Source organism: Geotrypetes seraphini, chromosome 13, assembly GCF_902459505.1.
Source record: "Geotrypetes seraphini chromosome 13, aGeoSer1.1, whole genome shotgun sequence".
In the NCBI taxonomy this organism is placed as follows: domain Eukaryota; kingdom Metazoa; phylum Chordata; class Amphibia; order Gymnophiona; family Dermophiidae; genus Geotrypetes; species Geotrypetes seraphini.
This window is the reverse complement of record NC_047096.1, coordinates 656,479-675,904: the sequence shown is the minus strand read 5'-3', so window position 1 is coordinate 675,904 and position 19,426 is coordinate 656,479. Positions and strand designations below refer to the sequence as shown.

The window sequence follows — 19,426 nt, the reverse complement described above, 5'->3', positions numbered from 1 at the left end:
ACATACCAAAGGTATCCTGTTTCCAACAGTGGCCAACCCAGATCCCAGGGATTTGGGACAAGGTTGGACAGGTTCCTGCTGAACCAGAATGTACGCAGGTGGGGCTGGACTCAGTTGGGGCGCTAGTCTTTGACCTGGGGGCTGCTGCATGAGTGGACTGCTGGGTACAATAGACCACTGGTCTGACCCAGCAACGGCAAGTCTTATGTTCTTTGTAAGCTATCAGTCATCAGTAGGAGAGTTAACAAGATTAAGAATGTTATAATGCCCCTCTATTGCTCCATGCTGCGACCTCAGCTGGAGTATTGCGTTCAATTCTGATCTCCTTATCTCAAGAAAGATGGTTCAAAGAAGAGCACCAAGATGGTAAAGGGGATGGAACTCCTCTCATATGAGGAAAGACTAAAAAGGTTAGGGCTCTTCAGCTTAGAAAAGAGACGGCAGAGAGGGAGACAGGATTCAAGTGGAGAATGGGTCAAGTGGATGGATTTTTCACTCAGAGGTTGTGGTAAGAGCGGTTTTAAGAAAGATTTGGAAAAGTCCATTATTGAGAATGACATGGGGGAAGCCACTGCTTGCCCTGGATCGGTAGCATGGAATGTTGCTACTCTGGGGATTCCGGAATCGTGCTACACTTTGGGGATTCTATTTAGAATGTTGCTATTCCTTGGATTTTGGCCAGGTGCTGGTGACCTGGATTGGCTGCTGGCCTTGTTGGACCATTGGTCTGTCCCAGGAAGTCTATTATGTTCTTGTAAATTACCCAGGCCTATTTTCTCATTCCCTCTGTGAGAAATTCCCTAAATCCTCTTTGTTTTAATTCGATTGTATGTTCGTCTTTCACATGTTTAAAGTACTGTGCTGAACGTGCAAATCAAGGCACTATACAAGTAATCAGGGTTAACAAAATCTGTTAATGGACCCCATGTTGTTTTAAATAATTTATTATGACCCAATATATCTGAATTCATTTTTTCATATCTATAACATAAACATATAGTTTTCCACCAAGAGGAAAAGTTAAGCCAATTCTTGGCAATCCCTGTCATAATAATTAAAAGTTTGCTTTTGTACTTGTCTAATGGAGGTTTAGTTTTCAACAATTACCACAATGGAATCGATGTTTCTAGAATCAAAGGACAAGAGATGATCCAGTGTCCTGATTTCAAGATGGCGGCGCCAGTGTCGATTAGACTTTGAACTAACTTTTGCAAACGAACTGGGGTCCAAAAAGACCTAAGTTTGGCTCATAGATTATTTGTATAGTGCCTTTATTTTCTCTTTGCTTTGCACATACATCCAGGATTGCTTTCAAGGGAGTAAAAGCCGGATGGATGCCTCAATCCGTCCTCCTTTTGCACAATTTGCACTCGGCTCACAACGAGGGGGCGGGGCGGGACGAGGCTCCGCCTCCTCTTCCTCGCCTCGAACGCCACCACCAGCAAGTTCGCAGCTGAGCCAAGATGGCGATGACACTGGGCTACTGGGACGTCCGAGGGGTGAGTCCGGGTCCGATCGGGGGGAGACTCATCCCCCCCCCCCTTGCACTATTTGCTCCGTGTTGGAGCGGTCGGACGCTTTGTTCGTGTTAAGCGCATAAAAGTGCATTTTCTCCCCCCCTCCCGAAGAGCAGAGGGAGGAGATCCGGGGTTTGCTCGCATTGGAAGTAAAACCCGGATGCCTTAATCCGGCCTTTTTCCTATGGTAATCCTAAGCAGAGAGGGAGGGGGGTAAAAGCCTCCCCCCCCAAGGCGAGAGAGGGGCTGCACTGAACTTTGTGTCCGTCTTTCTTGCAGTTGGCACATCCCATCCGTATGTTGCTGGAATACACTGACACCAAGTACCAGGAAAAGCGCTACTCCTGCGGAGAAGGTAATGCCCGGCGGATGGGGGCCATTGCCCCCCCCCCCCTTGGGATCCTACTGGACTGGCCAGGGCAGGCCCTCGGTTAATGCTGTGCGTTACAGAGGAGGGGGGGAGGGATCAGGATCTGTGCCCAAGCACTGCCAGGTGAAATGATGGGGGAGGGGGAATCTGTGCCCAAGGGATGCCAGGTGAAATGATGGGGGAAGGGGAACCTGTGCCCAGGGAATCCCAGATGAAATGATGGGGAAGGGGGAATCTGTGCCCAGGGAATCCCAGGTGAAATGATGGGGAAGGGGGAATCTGTGCCCAGGGAATCCCATATGAAATGATGGGGAAGGGGGATCTGTGCCCAGGGACTCCCATGTGATATGAGTGATAAGCAGTAGTAGAGTAGAGTTTTGGCAGATACGGACGGGAAAATTGTATCAGCTCTAGGATGAATATAACGCTTTCTTCTCTTTAAGCTCCCGACTATGACAAAAGTGAGTGGCTCAAGGACAAAGAGAAACTGGGACTGGACTTTCCAAATGTATGCATAAGCTCTCTTGCTCAGGTTTTGTCTCTGTGTTTGTGCTAGAAGTGCCTAATGGGGGGAGGGATTGGAGAGAAAAATATTCAGAAAACATTAGGTTCCAGGGTAACTTTTTTTGTTAGTTTTTAATATTTTCTTTTCCTTTTTATAGTTTTTGCACTGTGCTCGGTACTCTCCTGTCACCCCTCCCCCCAGTGGACTTTCTCCCTTTCCACTTCCTGCTTATCCTGTATTTTCATCCTTTGGACTCTGCCAGAGTCTGTTTGGAAATAGTTTTCTTGCTTTCAGGACAAACATTGTGGCCATGCAGCTCTTTGGGTTCCTGCCAGGTACTTGTGACCTGGATTGGCCACTGTGGAAACAGGATCCTTGCCTAGATGGACCATCGGTCTGACCCAGTAGGGCTAGTCTTATGTTTTTATGGTTGAAGAGGAGAGCTACATGGGCTGTGGTTTCCCTGCAGTGGCCAGATTTTCCTTGATTGGTATGGAGGGAGGGAGGTGCAGTCGTTAGCTGTGTGGGTTGGGGGGGTCTGGGAAGAGGAGGGAGGGACAGTGGTTTATCTGTGGTTTTCATTGGTTGGGAAATAGCATTGAGAGTGGTTTAGCTGGGGTTTGTTTGTTGGGATGCAGCATTTGGGGGGCTGTGCTTGGGTCTGGGGAGGGATGGTGGTGATGTGTCTGGGGTGCAGTTGGCATAGTGGATATGAGGTCCATGGTTGGTGTGGGAGGACATTTTAGGATGATTAGCATTAGAGGTTTCAAAATGACAAATCTGCCTTCTCTATTTTCTTCAAGATCCCATATCTAATTGATGGTGATAAAAAACTCACTCAGAGTCATGCCATTCTGCGCTACATAGGGCGCAAACACAAGCTGTGTAAGTACCAGAGTCGTCCTGTATCTGTGTTAAGTAACACAAGGGTATTCTTTTCTGGAAGGTACTGCAGGTTGGGCTGTGATGGAAGGGAACAGTGCAAGTGACTGAGGCCCCAATGCACAAAAGGTTTCTTTGCAAGCAAGACTTAAGCAAATGAACCAATCAGGGCCTTAGGCCCGTCCCAGTGCATCCCAGGATGCACCGGGAAGTGGAAGGCCTGCCATTTTGAAGGGTGGGTCCTGGCATGGGCAGCCCTCCTGTTGATTGATTTTATTTATTTTTGAAGGACATGGGGTGTGGGGGATCAGCGGAACCAGCACATGGCTCACCAGGGTTTTGTTCTGGGGGTTACTTGGTTTTCTGCTCTCCCTGCTAGCTGAGCCAGCAGGGCTCCCCCAAAGATGCCAATCGGCGGCAGGGGAAGCTCCAAAGCCGCTGGCAGCCTCAAGTAGACCTGTGGCTCAGTTGATTTGGGCAGCAGAGCAGCTTGACAGGAGGGAGGAGCTGTGCCTAGTGATTGCAAGCGCCAGACAGAGTTCCTCTCCATTTTACCAGTGATTTTCCACACAGATAGCTCCTATCATGGTATTTTCTACTGTGGTGTCGAAGCGTTGTGCATCTGGCCCCGAGTGTTTTGGTTTTTTTTTAAATGCACTGGATTTCACATGGTCACGGGATGGGATGTTACGCGGTTTTCTTTTTGCATTTTAGGTGGAGAGAATGAGGAGGAGATCATGAAGGTGGATATGGTCCTGTATCAGGCTCTGGACTTTCGCATGGGCCTTGTAACCATTGCCTATAATCCCAATTTTGTGAGTTTATAGGGTTTCAGTTTGTATGTGGTAACATCTTCATTTTCCGCTACTTCTTTGGAAAGAGATGAGTTAAAGGCTTCCTTAAATCTTCTCCTTTTTCCAATGCGCCATCTCGGATAATAGATTTTTTTTTTTTTTTTAATGAAGTTGTATTTAATGTTCATAGTTCCTCATGTGGAACAGTGCGAGAGAAGTAGGTTAGAAACTGAACTCACCCTTTTTAAAATGTGTTTGAGAAGTGTGACTGGCTGAAATGCCCCCCTTGTTCTTTTTATAGGAAAGTCTGAAAGGGCCTTATCTTGACGCACTTCCTGAAAAACTGAGGCAGTTTTCCAAGTTCTTGTGCGAAAGGAAGTGGTTTGCCGGAGAGAAGGTAGCTGCAGTTTTTGGGGGTGTGGGAGGGGTGGGCCAGTGGCTGGTTTTCCTGCCTTGCTCTTTTCCAGGCCTTTCCCCACCCCCGAGGTGAGGCTCTGATTTCTCGTACTTTCCCATCTCTCCAGGAATCTATTAAACACCTCATTCAGGTTGTCCGCCAGAACCTTTCTGAGCTCCCTCTGTCTGGGACTCTGCTATCTGCTGCTGCTTTTCAGCCTACAATTTCTTCAGAAACCTCTCCTGTGGCTGGTGCTGTATCTACTTCCTTTGGATAAGAGAACATGCTTCTAGTTATCCACAGCTCCTCTCTAGGGCTTTCTGCATCCTTTAGTTCTGGCCTTTCTTGCTTTGTACCTGAAGAAAGTCTCGCCATCTTTTCTATTTCCACTCTCATGTTCACCTCTGTTTCTCTCAGCTTTACTTGATATTCTTTTCTGTGGCCTCACTTTTGTGATCCTTTGTAAAGCCTTTAGATCTTCTTTTCTTAGCCCCTGGTCTTTATATACCTCCTTTTCTGCTGTGTTTCCAGATTACCTTTGTTGATTTCGTTATGTATGATGTTCTGGATCAGCATCGAATGCTTGAGCCCAAATGCCTTGAGCAGTTTCAAAACCTGACATCATTTCTTGACCGTGTTGAGGTAAAGACTATTCCCCAGAACGAAATGTGTTCTCCCAGTTTCAGTACCCAGTATTCTAAGATCGTGTCTGTTCCGTAGGCTTTGGACAAGATCGCCGCCTACATGAAGTCTGATCGCTATATAAAGACTCCAATCAACAACAGGATCGCTAAATGGTGCAACCAGAAGTAGGAGAGCTGTTTCTGAGCTGGAAAGAGCATAGAGCACCTTCTAGAAATCAGTCAGAGAACGCAGTATACAAAAATGAGGCTGGAGGCAAAGCTTTTGAAATCTCCATTTAGAATTGTTATACATGATCTAGCAGTCATTAAAGAGTGGAGAAAAACTACATCTTGTGTTTCACAATTTCTCTCATTTTGGGGGGCAATTTAGCTTGTGTCCTTTACACTAGGTTATGGGAGGAGGTTTCGTCTTCAGTGACTGTAATGTGAAAAAATTAGGACACCTCATGAAATATTCAGTTCTTTCTTAAGAGATGGTCTAATCTTTTTTTATTTATCTCTGGAAAAGAAAGTGATGTAATTGCAGGTAAACAACACAAATGTAATTGCTAACTGAGGAATAAATTAGGACCCCCTATTGTTACCCTCTTTGGCTGAAATAACTGAATATTTTGTGGGTTATCCTAATTTTGTCACGTGCCTTGGTGATTTAGGAGCATTTATGGACATTCTTGCATTGGTTACAAACTCCTGGATTTAGCTGAACTGACTGTGATCGTGGTGGGGCAAACGCAAAACTCGGTAATCAACATTTGTTGTCGATTGTAGCCCAGAAAAATGCAGGAATGTTTTGTTAATGCTCAGGGAAAGGGTGTGGTTGGCGCTTGCCTGGAGCGAGAAAGTGTACAGCTAAAACTCAACAGTGCTGTCACCCCCACCCCATCTTTAAGGCTTAAAGATTGGCTTCACCTCTTTTCATCAGCAACATGAATTTTATCAGGAACATAAAGGTAGCACACGTTACATGTTAAATATATTTGACAGCAGCATTTAGTAAATAGTAATTCAGGACCCCATTCTAAAGTACATGTACAGAATATTAGGTTTGTGCGACAGAGAAGAAAGTTGATAAGATCCCTCCCTTTACAGCGCAAAGTTAAGAAGCTGGCCTGAAGAAATTGAATCTCTAAATGCAAGGATAGGAATTGTGCGAACATAAGAAATGGTAAACGGTAAATGTGATTCAGAAACACGGTTCCACTTCTCAGATTAGCAAAGGTTCACATGATGCCGCTGTCCTGTGCATCAGTAAGAAATGACAGTGAGAACTGTGTCCAAGCTGTAAAAAACCAAAAACAAGTCGGTTCAGATAAACCTTGACCCACAGTTAAAAATAGCGTGCAATACTCTTAGAAAAAAAGACAAAACAAAACCAGGATGCAGGCTTTATTGAAGATACAATCTTTTAATCCACATGATAAAATGTCTAGGACCCAACACGGTCCGTGTTTCGACTACCCTGTCTTCCTCGGGGGTCCCTGGAAAGTCCTAAGGCAAAGAAATGTGGATCAAAGGCTATATACAGTCTTGCTCGAGGAAGACAGGGTAGTCGAAACACAGACATTTTATCATGTGGATTAAAAGATTGTATCTTCAATAAAGCCTGCATCTTGGACATCTTCTCCACAGTTGGTTTTGTTTTCGTCTGTTCCTTGGATCTGTGAAGTACACAGGTTGAGACATATCCACATGTAGCACATCCATAACCCCCCCCCCCTCCAGTTAGATTAGTTTAGCAGTTTTACCATTAAAGCATAAAACATCCAGATTGTCTGCTTTTCAAAAAAGGCACAGAGAGAAAAAGCAAGCAAATGAGAGAGGGGAGGGAACAACTCTCGCAAGAAAAGGGCACGGGGAAAGGAAAGGGGGTATACGCAGGGTGGGGAGAGGCGCCACTGCCCCTTACTGCACCACTGGGCTAGGGGTCATGCAGTAGCTCTTGTGCTCAAAGACCCTGTATCCAGATCTTGTGTTTCAGCCTAAAGCAGGGTTCTCAGGCCACACCTCACCAGTCAGGATATTCACCACCACCACCACGCATGAGAGGTTTAATTAGAATGGAGGTAGTGCACAAATATTTATCTTGTGGGTCTCGTGAGGATTGAATTAATCACCACTGCTCTAATGCGAGACGATGGGCCTACAGAGTAACCAAGGCTCAGACACAACTGAATGGATAATAGGTCAAATGCAGCCAGCCTCAACTGGCCCAAGGAGCAGAAGACCTGACTCCAGAACCCAACCAGGAGCTTCCACAAAAAGCTTTCAGAGGCTCTGTTACTTTCACTGAGTTGGTGCAGAACGAAGAAATAGAACTCTGAAACACAGGACCAACGTCTTAAGTTAGTTTCTTAAATCAGTCTTATTGTATTTGAAGTAGACTAGCTGAATAAGGTGAAAGACACAATCCAGACCCTCTGCACAAACCAACTGCTATGTTGATTTAACCCATTCTCTCTCTCAACAGCATCTGCCTGGCAGATCAGGGCCTTGTTGCAGACTCCCAGGAGTGAGAAATGGAGATTCCCGAAGGGCCCCTCTTACAGACCCTCTCTAGCGATGCCCCAAAGCCCATTGCTCCCGTGGCTTTGTGGGGTGGGGGGGGCCCTAAGTGCTCTGGTCAGTGATTCTCAAGGAATCTCTCTTCTAGAAACATCTCCAGATGTTTTCTAACTTTAACTACTCTACTGGCCTTGATTATGTTCTCTGACAGTGAATCCCAAGCTTAATTGTTGCAAGTGGAAATAGATGTTCTTACTCTTAAAACTGTTCGAAAAGGTAAGCAAATGCGCTCAGGATTTTATGAAACTCTTGTACGCTGTCATCTCATTTCCTTTATTGTTTTAGTGACTCTTGTCTGAATCTTTTCTATCTGGCAACGAATCTATGAAGATACATCGTTAGCTGCTTTTGTAATCAACCTTTTCAGTTGCTGAGGGTTTCAACACTGACCACCATCATTCTGAAATCCCTTTTTTCTGTCTGGTGACGCCAGCTTTGTTTTCATAGTAACAGAGTAAATGAAATTTCAGGCAGATAGATAAAAGCCCTGAAAGGTTCATCCAGTCTGCCCAGCACTTTTTCTTTGACTTTACTGAGTGCTAGACTGAAGAAATCTGCCCAGAACTACTGGAGTTCAAAGCTCATTCCAGCCTATCCAAACCAGGATACAAACCTTTAATGCTATTTATGTATTGAATTTGTTTTCTCAGAACAGGTTACAAGTTCAACATACATAAAAGATTTAGTTGACAAAACTTCTATTTAAAAATTATTCTTGCCTCTACCGGAAGCCAGTGCAACTTTCGATAGTATGATTTTTTTAGATTGAAAATTAGACGCACAGCCGTGTTTTGGATGATTCGCCTCCTCCCAATGATTTCTTTTATAAGAACCTAGATAAATGATGTTACAATAGTTTAAAGTACTCAGAACCAAGGACGAAAAGTCAAAATAAGATTTAATTGTGCAAAGCTTCCATAGTGAAAAAACTTTACTAAAGCATCAAGTTGAGCATTGAACGCTAAGTTTCGGTCAAGATGTACGCGTAAGATTTTAAGAACGGGATTGATAGGATTTGGTCCAGGTGGGGCATCAACACCTCCTTTCTTCTGCTGGTTATGACTCTCTACAGCCCAGCATCTTTCTGGCTACTGCCACTGCCTTGTCACACTGTTTTGACACTTTCACCCCAAAGTCCCTTTCCCTGTCTGTGCATATCAGCCTCACATAGGGAAACCCAATTCCACTTGCCATTGTTAACTTTCAATTTGAGACGTCTGGTTCTTTGGTATCACAGTTTCCTGGCTCCCACCTAAATGCAGAGCCTTTAGAAAGATACAGGGGTAATGCACCATGAAATACAGGAGAAGACAGGGCTGGAGGAATGCTGGTTCTCTTACCCTTTCTGATCATTTCATGGCAGACAGCCGAGAAAAGACTTGTTCCCCTTCCTCTGGACAAACAAGTTTCAGATCTTTCTTACTCAGCTCCAGCAGCTGTTCTCCGCTTAGCACTCCAAGACACTTCACTGTCCTAGTCAGAAACCAAAGTGAGCAGAAAACAAAAATTGGGATATTAAATAAATGGAAAGTGTAATTCTGCATTGTAGCTGGTGCTTCATAACCCTAAGCTGACAGGTGGTGGCTGTAACCCATTTCCTGGTGGTTGTCCAGTACAGAAGTATATGTAAAGTGCTGTGCAGTGTGTGTTTATAACCCAGGCTTCCTGCTGTACAGAAAAGGCTTGTACAATTACCCTTAATGGGAGCAATTTCTAAAAGCCATTTACCTATGTGCTGAGTCCTTTGAAAATTGCCCATTTTCAAAACAAAAAGATAGATGTTTCTCCGTTTTGAAAATTGTCATGTTCACTACTGGATTTTTGTGCGGGTTCTGGATTTGGACCTCATCTTGAAAATGGTATTTTTGTTATTGTTTCTTCTGCCCTTTTCACCACCTGTGAGTTGGACTATGTCCTGTATTTGCTATGATTTTGGATACTGCTTGGTCGTATTGGCATTGTCTGTTTGCTTCTTAATAAAAACATTTCAAACCCCCCAAAAAAATTATTAATAAATAAAGCTCTTCAAGAAAAAAAAGGAGGGACGGAGGGGACACAAGAGAGAGAATTTCATTTGTAGGAACACAGAGGAAGTGGATGTTAAAAGTACTTACAGTTTAGAGAAGCCCTGGTCTCTTAGCCATGCTGAGACTTCCTCAGGTCTGGACCTGTTGTGCAGAATCAGCGCACCGCTTGGATCGAGACTCTAGAAGGAAATAGGTTTCAAGTTAACCAGTGGCGAACCACCCGGGGCCCATCATTTTTTGACCCCCCCCCCCATCTATATGGAAAACATGATTTTTAGTAGCAATCCACACATCGCACAACAAGAGTGTACCTAGGAAAAGGCAGCATCTTACACACTGCAGTGAGCAGAAGAGCATCAATCCACCCACTGTAAAACTAAAGCCAGACTAGAATAGATTGAGCCTGTACAGTCAGTGCTAACAGAGAACCATATATTTGGACTCACAGAGCACACATTCGCCCAGTATGAAATATGTCATCACAAACTAACCTCTCCCCCTCTTATAAAATTGTAGTGCGGTTTTTAGCACTGGCCATGCCGGTAACAGCGCCGACTCTCAGTGGCTGGAGCATATCTGAAGAGAGCTCTTTTCTGCACAGTCTCCTTCCCCTGCAGGTTCCACCCTTTCTGATATAAGGGTAGGACAGGTAGAGCCAGCAGTAGTGCTCAGGGAGGTATTGGGCTTGGGCATCTTCTTAGGTTTTTTAATGTTATATCAGGGCCTGGAAAAGTGGCAATGGAGGTGGTAGAGAGGGAAGGAGGGGGGAAAGAGATAATATTAAGTGGGGGTGGGGGTAGAACAGGTGTCTGGAGCAGGGACCATGGAACAGGAGATACTGGATTGGAGAGAGGGTAAGGAAGGGGATGTGGTAGCTTGGGGATGGTGGTGGACATAGGAGGAGGAGCATGGTGATGGGGGAGGTGTGAATAATGAGAGATGCTTGATATGGGAAGGTAAGATGACAGCCATGGGGGGTGATACTAGAAAAGAGGGGAAAGTTGAAGGGCAGTGGGAGGGCTAGGATGTGTGATTGAAGACGACTGTAAGAATGGATGAAAAAAGCTGAAAGGAAAGATTAATGTTAGAGATGGCTGCAGTAGAGGAAGTGAAGAAGACAGGAAGAGAGAGAAAATGACAAATGCACAGGAAACCCTGGAAAGAGAGTTAAGAGAAGATATTGGAAAGTGGAAACCAGAGACTGGGACAAACATGGTTAGGAAACTTATATGGTCTAAATGACACAGATATAATGAAAATCCAATGGCAATACAACACTTTCACATGGCGCAAGGTGAAAAAAAGAAGAAAACTCAGGGGAGGAAAAAGCCTCAGAAACAAACCCTCCCACCCCACAACAGTGGTTGAAGGTGTTCAGGCAAAAACCTCTTTGGCATAAAAACCCTCCAGTAACCAAATGCAACTTTGAGTGCAAACAGATAAACTGAAGTGTATAATAATTGCACCCCTTGAATAGCAGAAACGTAATAGGAGAAAAGGACCTTGGAGACCTTTTTTAAACTCCTGCACCAGTTAACGGAGAGACAAGTAGTCTGTCATGTCTCAATCACTGGTCCAAAAACTCCTTCTTGTTTGTGAATTAAGCTCAAATTAAATGGTGCTTTGTGAACATACTTAAATTCAAAAGCCCTTATCTTGACAGAAATGTCAAAGATGCCACTGCTTCGCCAGCAACCAGATTTCTATGCTCTACGGGGCCTATAGGCGGCTCGGCAGTGCAGCTTGATAAAGGGGGTGGATGGGGATCTGCCCAAAGCCAATTAAAATCACAGACTGGGATCTAAACACAAAAAGGATTTTTTTTAAAAACAGCCAAAGGGAAACATGAGAATTGAATTACAATGTAATAAAAACATGGAAAGAATACAGGGTTGGAATAACGGTGATTGCAGTGTAGCTACAGCAAACTAATGCTAGATGATAACAAGAAAAGACAGGGGAAAGCCACCTCAAAGCAGTACAGATATCAGGGCACTTTGGAGATGAAAGCCTGTTGGAAAAGATACGTTTTCAGGGTATCTTTAAATCTCAAATAGGAATATTCTGCCCTAAGGGTAATCGGAAGGGAGTTCCAGAGGGATGAGGCTACAACACTGAGGCAGGAGAGACAAATGGTGTCAAGCCAAATACGATAATGGGAAGGCATGGAAATATTTACAGAGCTGCTTTTTCCAAAGTAGGCCTTTTAGTCTTATTAGTGTATGGTCCTAAGTGATATTGGACTGTTTTGTATTATACACCTGCTCCAGGGTTTTACATCTGGATGTAGCTCAGGCCTTGATCAGTAGCTCAATGTGAATTACATTCTTGTCCCTGGAGGGCTTACAATTGGAGAGTCATAAGGAGCTGCAGTGGGGATCAAATCCACTTCCCCAATCACTTCACTAACCATTAGGCTCCTCCTCCACTCTGGTTCTGGGATTCGGATTCATACCTGGTTGATTCTGTTCCCAGACTGGTTATTTGTTGGCTCGAGGATGTTATTGGGGACATAACCTATTTCATGGTTCCTATTTCTGACCATCCACCACTGTTTGCTTTTATCCAGGACCTAATAAAAATGAAAATGTGTTAAAATCAAATTATGCCACAGGCACAGAAATGTGTCACGTGGCTTAATTTGGTGTGTGGAGGGAATAATTTATGTAAACCTTTTCTTTCTTAGACACAGAAAATAAACTTTTCTAAACTCACATGGCTATATACATCTGTTACATCACATGGAAAGATTTCATAGCATCTGCATATAGGTATCATCAGAGGTGTAATTTGGGCAGAGTGGACATTGTGGCAAAACCAACCCCCATGCTGGTTTTGCACCTAGAGCTGCTAAGAAGATCCTGTGCAGAAGAGCTGACCAGGTCAGCTCAGCTGAGCCACTTGAAACTGACCTCCCTTGTCCATGGTATAGGAAAAGTGATAATGTGGATCAGGGTGGTTATGAGCAGGCAGAACTACAGCATTGGCACCCTGTTAGTACAGCAGCTAAAACCAAAATGGCTGTGCCTGTAAGAATAAGGCAAAGCTGGAACTGAGGCTGCCTGCAGTGGAACCAAAGCTCATCGCCCTCTATAGGCTGGTCAGATTAAATGCAGGCTGAATGAAGCAGGAAGAGGAGTGGAGAGTGATGTGACAGAAACACTCCAGCAGGATACAGCAAGGCAGGAGCCTGAGCCTTGGAGGGAGCAGGCAGACTCTGAAGCTGTAGATTGGCCCATGCAGGAGGAAGAGGAAAGTTGTCCTGCTTCCAACCTTCATGTTCCAGAGGATTTGATGGAAATAGAAATCCAGGAAAACAGCCCTACATTAGAGAACCCAGCATATCTCATGGAAGTAGACTGAAGCAGTGAGTAGCTGTGAGGCAGCTGGTGTTTTTTAAATTCTCTCTCTTGTTCAAAGTATGCTTTGGGTTTTGGGTTCCTTGATTTTTGAATGGAAACCTTATTGTTGGCTAAGAAGGAGGTACTTACCTGGATGGTTAGTTGGGGCCAAAAGGCATTGAGACAGAGTGAATGGTTTGTTTGTTTTTTGTAAGCTGAAAACTCACTGTGTTTGCCATGGGAGAGAAGCAATCACAGAAACTAGTTCAGCTGTGCTGCCTACTAACGTGTGCTCCAGTGACTAGAGAGCTTGAAGAAAAACTTATCTACTGTTTGGTGCCTCAGAGAGATTGTTCAACTTGTCTGCTGCTGCAAATTATAATATTCTTATATGCACTATGCTGCCTATAAATAAACTGCCACAGAAAGGAAGTTTTGGTTCTGACAAACCAGTGTAATTTGAAAGCTGAGCCAGAGTGAATGGTCTTAGGCAAGCCAAATGTATGTGTTTTTCTTTCTTTCCTCCTCTCAATTTACGTTTGGATTATAACGCTCTGCAATCGGGACTGAGGTCGTTGCCTTCCTGCAAGGAGTTGAATGTTATAATATTCTCTGTACTATTTGCCAGAGGCATATGTTTTCTTTTTTACTTCATTTTCTTGTGAAGAGCTGAATGTGTTTTGCTTTATGCGATACCCTTTTGACCACTGAGGTCAGAATAAAGACCATTCTTGACTTTGAGAAATTCTGCCTGAGTTTGGTATTTGAATGGTTGAAGCAGTCCTTACCTTTGTTCCCAGGCCTAGGCAGTTGCCTAGGGCCAAGTAGCAGATCTGAAGATACCCCTGGTAGTAGGGGACACGTCAGATCACAGTGGTTGTCACGTTTCAACTCCGTCCTGAGGGGTGTTTGTGACAACATGCAATATACAGGTTTCATTAAATAAGAAGTTGTATGCATATTTTGACACCTGTTTTTGCAGCAGTTATAAATATATGCATGGACGTTTCCTGCACTATTAGGGCTCATTCTGGGAGCTCATGTTGTCTATTAAATAAGGGAAGCAGGACCAGAGGGAATTGGCAGCATAATCCACAAAGAACCAAAAGCTGAGGGGGCCACAGGTGCAACAGCAAAGTGGAGGATCAGAGAAAGCAAAATAGAGCCAGCATAAGAATTGGCATACTATCAAGCCCACTATCCTGTTTCCAACAGTGGCCAACCCAGATCCCAAGTATCAGACAGAAACCCAAAGAGTAGCAACATTGGAGAGCTCAGATTGTGATGTCATAATGCCTAAGAGCCAACCTCATCAGTGATGTCACAATAGCTTGATTGTCTTAGACTTGGCTCACAAATGAATATAGGAATTGCTGTTCTGGGACAGATTGAAGGTCCATCAAGCCCAGGATCCTGTTTCCAGCAATGGCTAACCCAGGTCCCAAGTACCTGGCAAGATCCCAAGGAGTAGCAACATTCCAGAGCTGTGATGTCATAAAGCCTCATTGCACCAATGCTTAAGAGCCAACCTTGTCAGTGATGTCACAATGGCTTAATTATCATTAGAATTGCCATACTTAGACAGACCAAAGGTCCATCTAGACCAGTATTCTGTCACAAGCCCCTGGCAAGATCCCAAAAGAGTAAAACAGATTTTATGCTGCTTATCCTAGGAATAAGCAGTGGATTTCCCCAAGCCATCTCAAGAATGGCCTATGGACTTCTCTTTCTTTTAGGAAATTACACCACATTCTCCAGCAACGAATTCCAGAGTTCAATTACACGTGCGAAGAAATATTTTCTCTGGCTTTTTAAAATTTACATCATAGTGGCTTCATCGCATGCCTCCTAGTCTTACTATTTTTGGAAAGAGTGAACAAGCAACTCACATCTACCCTTTTGACTCCATCAGCATTTTATTTATTTATTTTCTCCTCTATCCCGTTTTCCTCAAAGAGCTCAGAACGGGTTACAGGTTAACATACATAACATTATAGACCCCTGAGCCGTCTCTTCTCCAAACTGAAGAGCCTTAGTCGCTTTAGCCTTTCCTCATAGGGAAGTCGTCCCAAACCCTATCATATCACCCCTGAGCCGTCTCTTCTCCAAACTGAAGAGCCTTAGTCGCTTTAGCCTTTCCTCATAGGGAAGTCGTCCCAAACCCTATCATATTACCCCTGAGCCGTCTCTTCTCCAAACTGAAGAACCTTAGTCGCTTTAGCCTTTCCTCAAAGGGGAGTCGTCCCAAACCCTATCATATCACCCCTGAGCCGTCTCTTCTCCAAACTGAAGAGCCTTAGTCGCTTTAGCCTTTCCTCATAGGGAAGTCGTCCCAAACCCTATCATATCACCCCTGAGCCGTCTCTTCTCCAAACTGAAGAGCCTTAGTCGCTTTAGCCTTTCCTCATAGGGAAGTCGTCCCAAACCCTATCATATTACCCCTGAGCCGTCTCTTCTCCAAACTGAAGAACCTTAGTCGCTTTAGCCTTTCCTCAAAGGGGAGTCGTCCCAAACCCTATCATATCACCCCTGAGCCGTCTCTTCTCCAAACTGAAGAGCCTTAGTCGCTTTAGCCTTTCCTCATAGGGAAGTCGTCCCAAACCCTATCATATCACCCCTGAGCCGTCTCTTCTCCAAACTGAAGAGCCTTAGTCGCTTTAGCCTTTCCTCATAGGGAAGTCGTCCCAAACCCTATCATATCACCCCTGAGCCGTCTCTTCTCCAAACTGAAGAGCCTTAGTCGCTTTAGCCTTTCCTCAAAGGGGAGTCGTCCCAAACCCTATCATATCACCCCTGAGCCGTCTCTTCTCCAAACTGAAGAGCCTTAGTCGCTTTAGCCTTTCCTCATAGGGAAGTCGTCCCAAACCCTTTATCATTTTCATCGCTCTTCTCTGGGGAGCATTTATTGCTACCCATTTTGTACAATAAGAGCTCGTGTGGTATCTTTGCGCTAACCAGTCAATGTGCAGTAATGTGGCTGTGCTAACAGGTGAGCGCAGGAACACCTACTCTCCGCCCCTGACACACCTGCTCAAAAAAAAACTTTATTAGGATGCGGTTAGTGTGCGCTTCGTTGGAAGTTATCGCAGGACACCTGAGTGTATCCTGGCGTACTCCATTTTTTTTTTGCTGCATTAGGTGTGCCCTAACAACGCAGCTCAATAAAAGGACCCCTTACTAACATTAACCCTCCTCTTTTTCACCATTTTGTGATCTTTATGTGCTATGAATGCTTTTGAAATGAGACTGAAACTAAAGATCATTTTGATCTATGTTGGTCTCTATGACATATCTGAACACATTTAATACCATTTAGAGTTACTGTGTACGTCTGTTGAGCTTTGGAAAGCATGTTATGCTGTGGGCTCACTTAGGTTTTGGACTGGAAAACTACAAACTAGCCACACATGAAGCAAAAAAAGCTCATTTCACTGCTCTACTATCTAAGGTCCCAAGCAGATCGAAGGCCATCTTCTCATTAACGAAAAACCTATTCTCCTCATTCCAAGGTCCAATACATTCCCTGCAATCGAACCTAAACTGCGAATCCCTCTCCACCTTCTTCTACGACAAAATATCAAAGATACGCGCAAATCTGGACTCAGAGGCCAAAGCACTCCCATACATCCCAAAGACCGCCCAAGATGACAATCCACTCAAGAAGGAAACCTTGAACAGTTTCAAACCGATCTCCCACAATGACCTGAAAACCATAATCAACTCTGTGCACCCCGCAACTTAGATCCCGGACCCATGTCCCTCCACTACACTGCTGAACACAAATGAGGTATTCCTGGAATCCATCCTACCCCTAATAAATGAATCCTTTATGACAGGTGTAGTTCCATGGAGCTGGAAATCATCCATAGTAAAACCACTCCTGAAAAAAACAACCATGAACCCAGACAACCCAAGCAGCTTCAGACCTGTCTCAAACCTCCCATTCATTTCAAAAATATTGGAAAAGACAGTACTCACGCAATTGCAAGACTTCATGGAGACAAACACCACCCTCTCCAACTTCCAATCGGGCTTCAGGAAACACCACAGCACGGAAACTGTGCTTTTGGACATCCTAGATGACTGCTGGAAAATCCTAGATGATGGAAATGATGCATTGCTGGTACTATTAGACCTCAGTGCCGCCTTCGACACCATAGACCACTCTCTTCTCTTGTCCAGGCTAAAGTCCATTGGAATCCGTGACAACGCACTTCAGTGGTTCTCTTCATTCCTGAACGACAGATCGCAGAGAGTCCTACTAGGAAAATCCTTATCTGAACCCAAACCACTCCACTATGGAGTGCCTCAGGGAGCCTTACTTTCACCTCTCCTCTTCAACCTCTATGTCAAACCAGTACTGGACATAGTGGGAAAACACCGAACCAGAATCCACTCCTTCGCTGATGACCTACAACTCTATCTTCCCCTAGGCCGTCACCGAGACACACAAATCAAAAATCTCCATTCTTGCTTAACTGAAATAAAGACTTGGATGACCGTAAACAAGTTACAGTTAAATGAATCCAAGACAGAACTTCTCTAGATCCACAAAGATCTATGCGTATACCCCCGTCCATCCTTTTCCTGGGCCACAAACACCCTTATACCCAAAGACAACGTCCACAGCCTAGGAGTAACTCTTGACTCTAATTTATCAATGACAGATCACGTACCCAAACTAGTATCATCCTCCTTCTACTACCTCTGCCAGCTAAAAACCATAAGTGCCTACTTCTCAGGACCTGAATTTGTTCAACTACTTTACGCTTTTGTTCTATCCCACGTAGACTATTTTAACACTCTACTAGTGGGCCTGCCTACCAAAACTCTCTCCTGCCTCCACAGGGTGCAAAACGCTGCAATCCGCCTTCTGAAAAACCTAGGCATCCGCGACCTGCATTAGATTCCATGCACTGGCTGCCCATTCAAAAACGCTGCACCTGGTCCTCGCTTTCAAAACCTTCCATGAAACGATTCCGTACTACATGAAAACTAAACTACAAATCTACTTCCCAAAGCGACCACTGAGGTCCCAAGGAGAAAAACGACTGACCATACCTTCTGGCCGCTCCCTCAAAACTGAAACCGCCCGCAAACGCTCCTACTCACATTTCATACCCAAACTTTGGCACACAATCCCCCCATCTGTCAGATCACTAGATGGACTCTGGAACTTCAGGAAGGCCGTGAAAACCTTCCGCTTTACTAACCCTGAAATGCCACCCATTCAAAACACCTATGTCACTTAAACTCACCAGATGCTACTTAGTACATATGTTTTATTGTCATGTCTATATTGTAAATTTTTGTCATGTCTATATTGTAATTTATGTAAACTATGTCATCTCTGCTCTGTCTGGATTATTATGGATGTACTTTGTAACCCGTTCTGGGCTCCTTTGGAAGGACGGGCTAAAAAATTTAATAAATAAATAAATAGTTGACATTTTGTCCCCTATTTACGAGGGGCTGCTGAAAAGTTCTCAGCCCATGCAAGAAGAGAATGATGTGGAGCCATGAAACTTAAAATTTATTCCACACTTTTCTTGACACTTTGTTTCAATGAGGCAAATGCATCTAGGAAATAGGCACATATATAGAGAAACCAAGTTATTGTGACATCAATGATGAGGCACTGATGCAATGAGGCATTATGACATCACAATACAAAGGGCCGTTGAAAAGTTCTCACCCAACCAAGACGAGAATGATGTGGGGCCATGAAATTTACTAGTTATTCCAAACTTTTCTTGACACTTTGTTTCAATGAGGCAAATGCATCTAGGAAATGGACACACGTATACGGAAACCAAGCCATTGTGACATCACCAATGAGGTTGGCTCTTAGGCACTGGTAGAATGAGGCGTTATGACATCACAATACCAGGGGCTGCTGAAAAGTTCTCACCTAACCAAGAAGAGAATAATGTGGAGCCATGAAACTTACAAGTTATACCACATGCTTTGTGATATTTTTTTGTTTCCTTTCATATCATTAAACGATAAGTGTCAAGAAAAGTATGGAATAACTCGTAAGTTTCAAGGCTCTACATCAATTTCTTCTTGCTTGGGCTGAAAACCTTTCAGTGGCCTCTCGTGTGTTGTGGGTAATATTAACAAGTGGCCATTAATGGAAAAAACTAGGCTTTTACAGCCATAGTAAATATGGCCTTAATGAGCAGGAAAGGCCTATGTAAGGGTGTGTCAAGGCTTATTTTTACCGCACTTTAGCAAAAAAAAAATCCCCCTAGTAATCAAAACTGCCACCAGTGTATGTCTTTTACAGATTCTTGTGAGATTGTAACAATCATCAAAAAAGAGATTAGGAAACTCGTAAGAAAGAGAAAAAATAGCCAACCCTAGTGATGACCATGTTGGGATCTG

At 44.2% G+C, this 19,426-nt stretch overlaps 2 protein-coding genes across 4 annotated transcripts in view; one reads left to right on the top strand and one right to left on the bottom strand.

Moving 5' to 3' along the window:
* The first annotated feature begins 1,348 nt into the window (after window positions 1-1,348).
* Window positions 1,349-5,435, top strand: LOC117347504 (glutathione S-transferase Mu 5-like). The gene is made up of 8 exons (XM_033918555.1): window positions 1,349-1,499; window positions 1,797-1,872; window positions 2,331-2,395; window positions 3,196-3,277; window positions 3,989-4,089; window positions 4,370-4,465; window positions 4,997-5,107; window positions 5,186-5,435. Exons 1-8 carry the CDS (start codon window positions 1,464-1,466, stop codon window positions 5,276-5,278), a joined length of 660 nt encoding a protein of 219 aa, XP_033774446.1. The 5' UTR covers window positions 1,349-1,463; the 3' UTR covers window positions 5,279-5,435.
* Window positions 5,210-19,426, bottom strand: part of EPS8L3 (EPS8 like 3) — a 75,196-nt gene continuing 60,979 nt past the window's right edge. For all 3 annotated transcript variants that reach the window (XM_033918552.1, XM_033918553.1, XM_033918554.1), the window contains 4 exons: window positions 12,154-12,270; window positions 9,786-9,877; window positions 9,012-9,144; window positions 5,210-6,388 (listed from right to left, as the gene is read on the bottom strand). In XM_033918552.1, coding sequence (XP_033774443.1) covers window positions 9,021-9,144; window positions 9,786-9,877; window positions 12,154-12,270 — 333 coding nt within the window. In that variant the 3' untranslated portion in view covers window positions 5,210-6,388; window positions 9,012-9,020. The remainder of the gene's footprint in view (window positions 6,389-9,011; window positions 9,145-9,785; window positions 9,878-12,153; window positions 12,271-19,426) is intronic.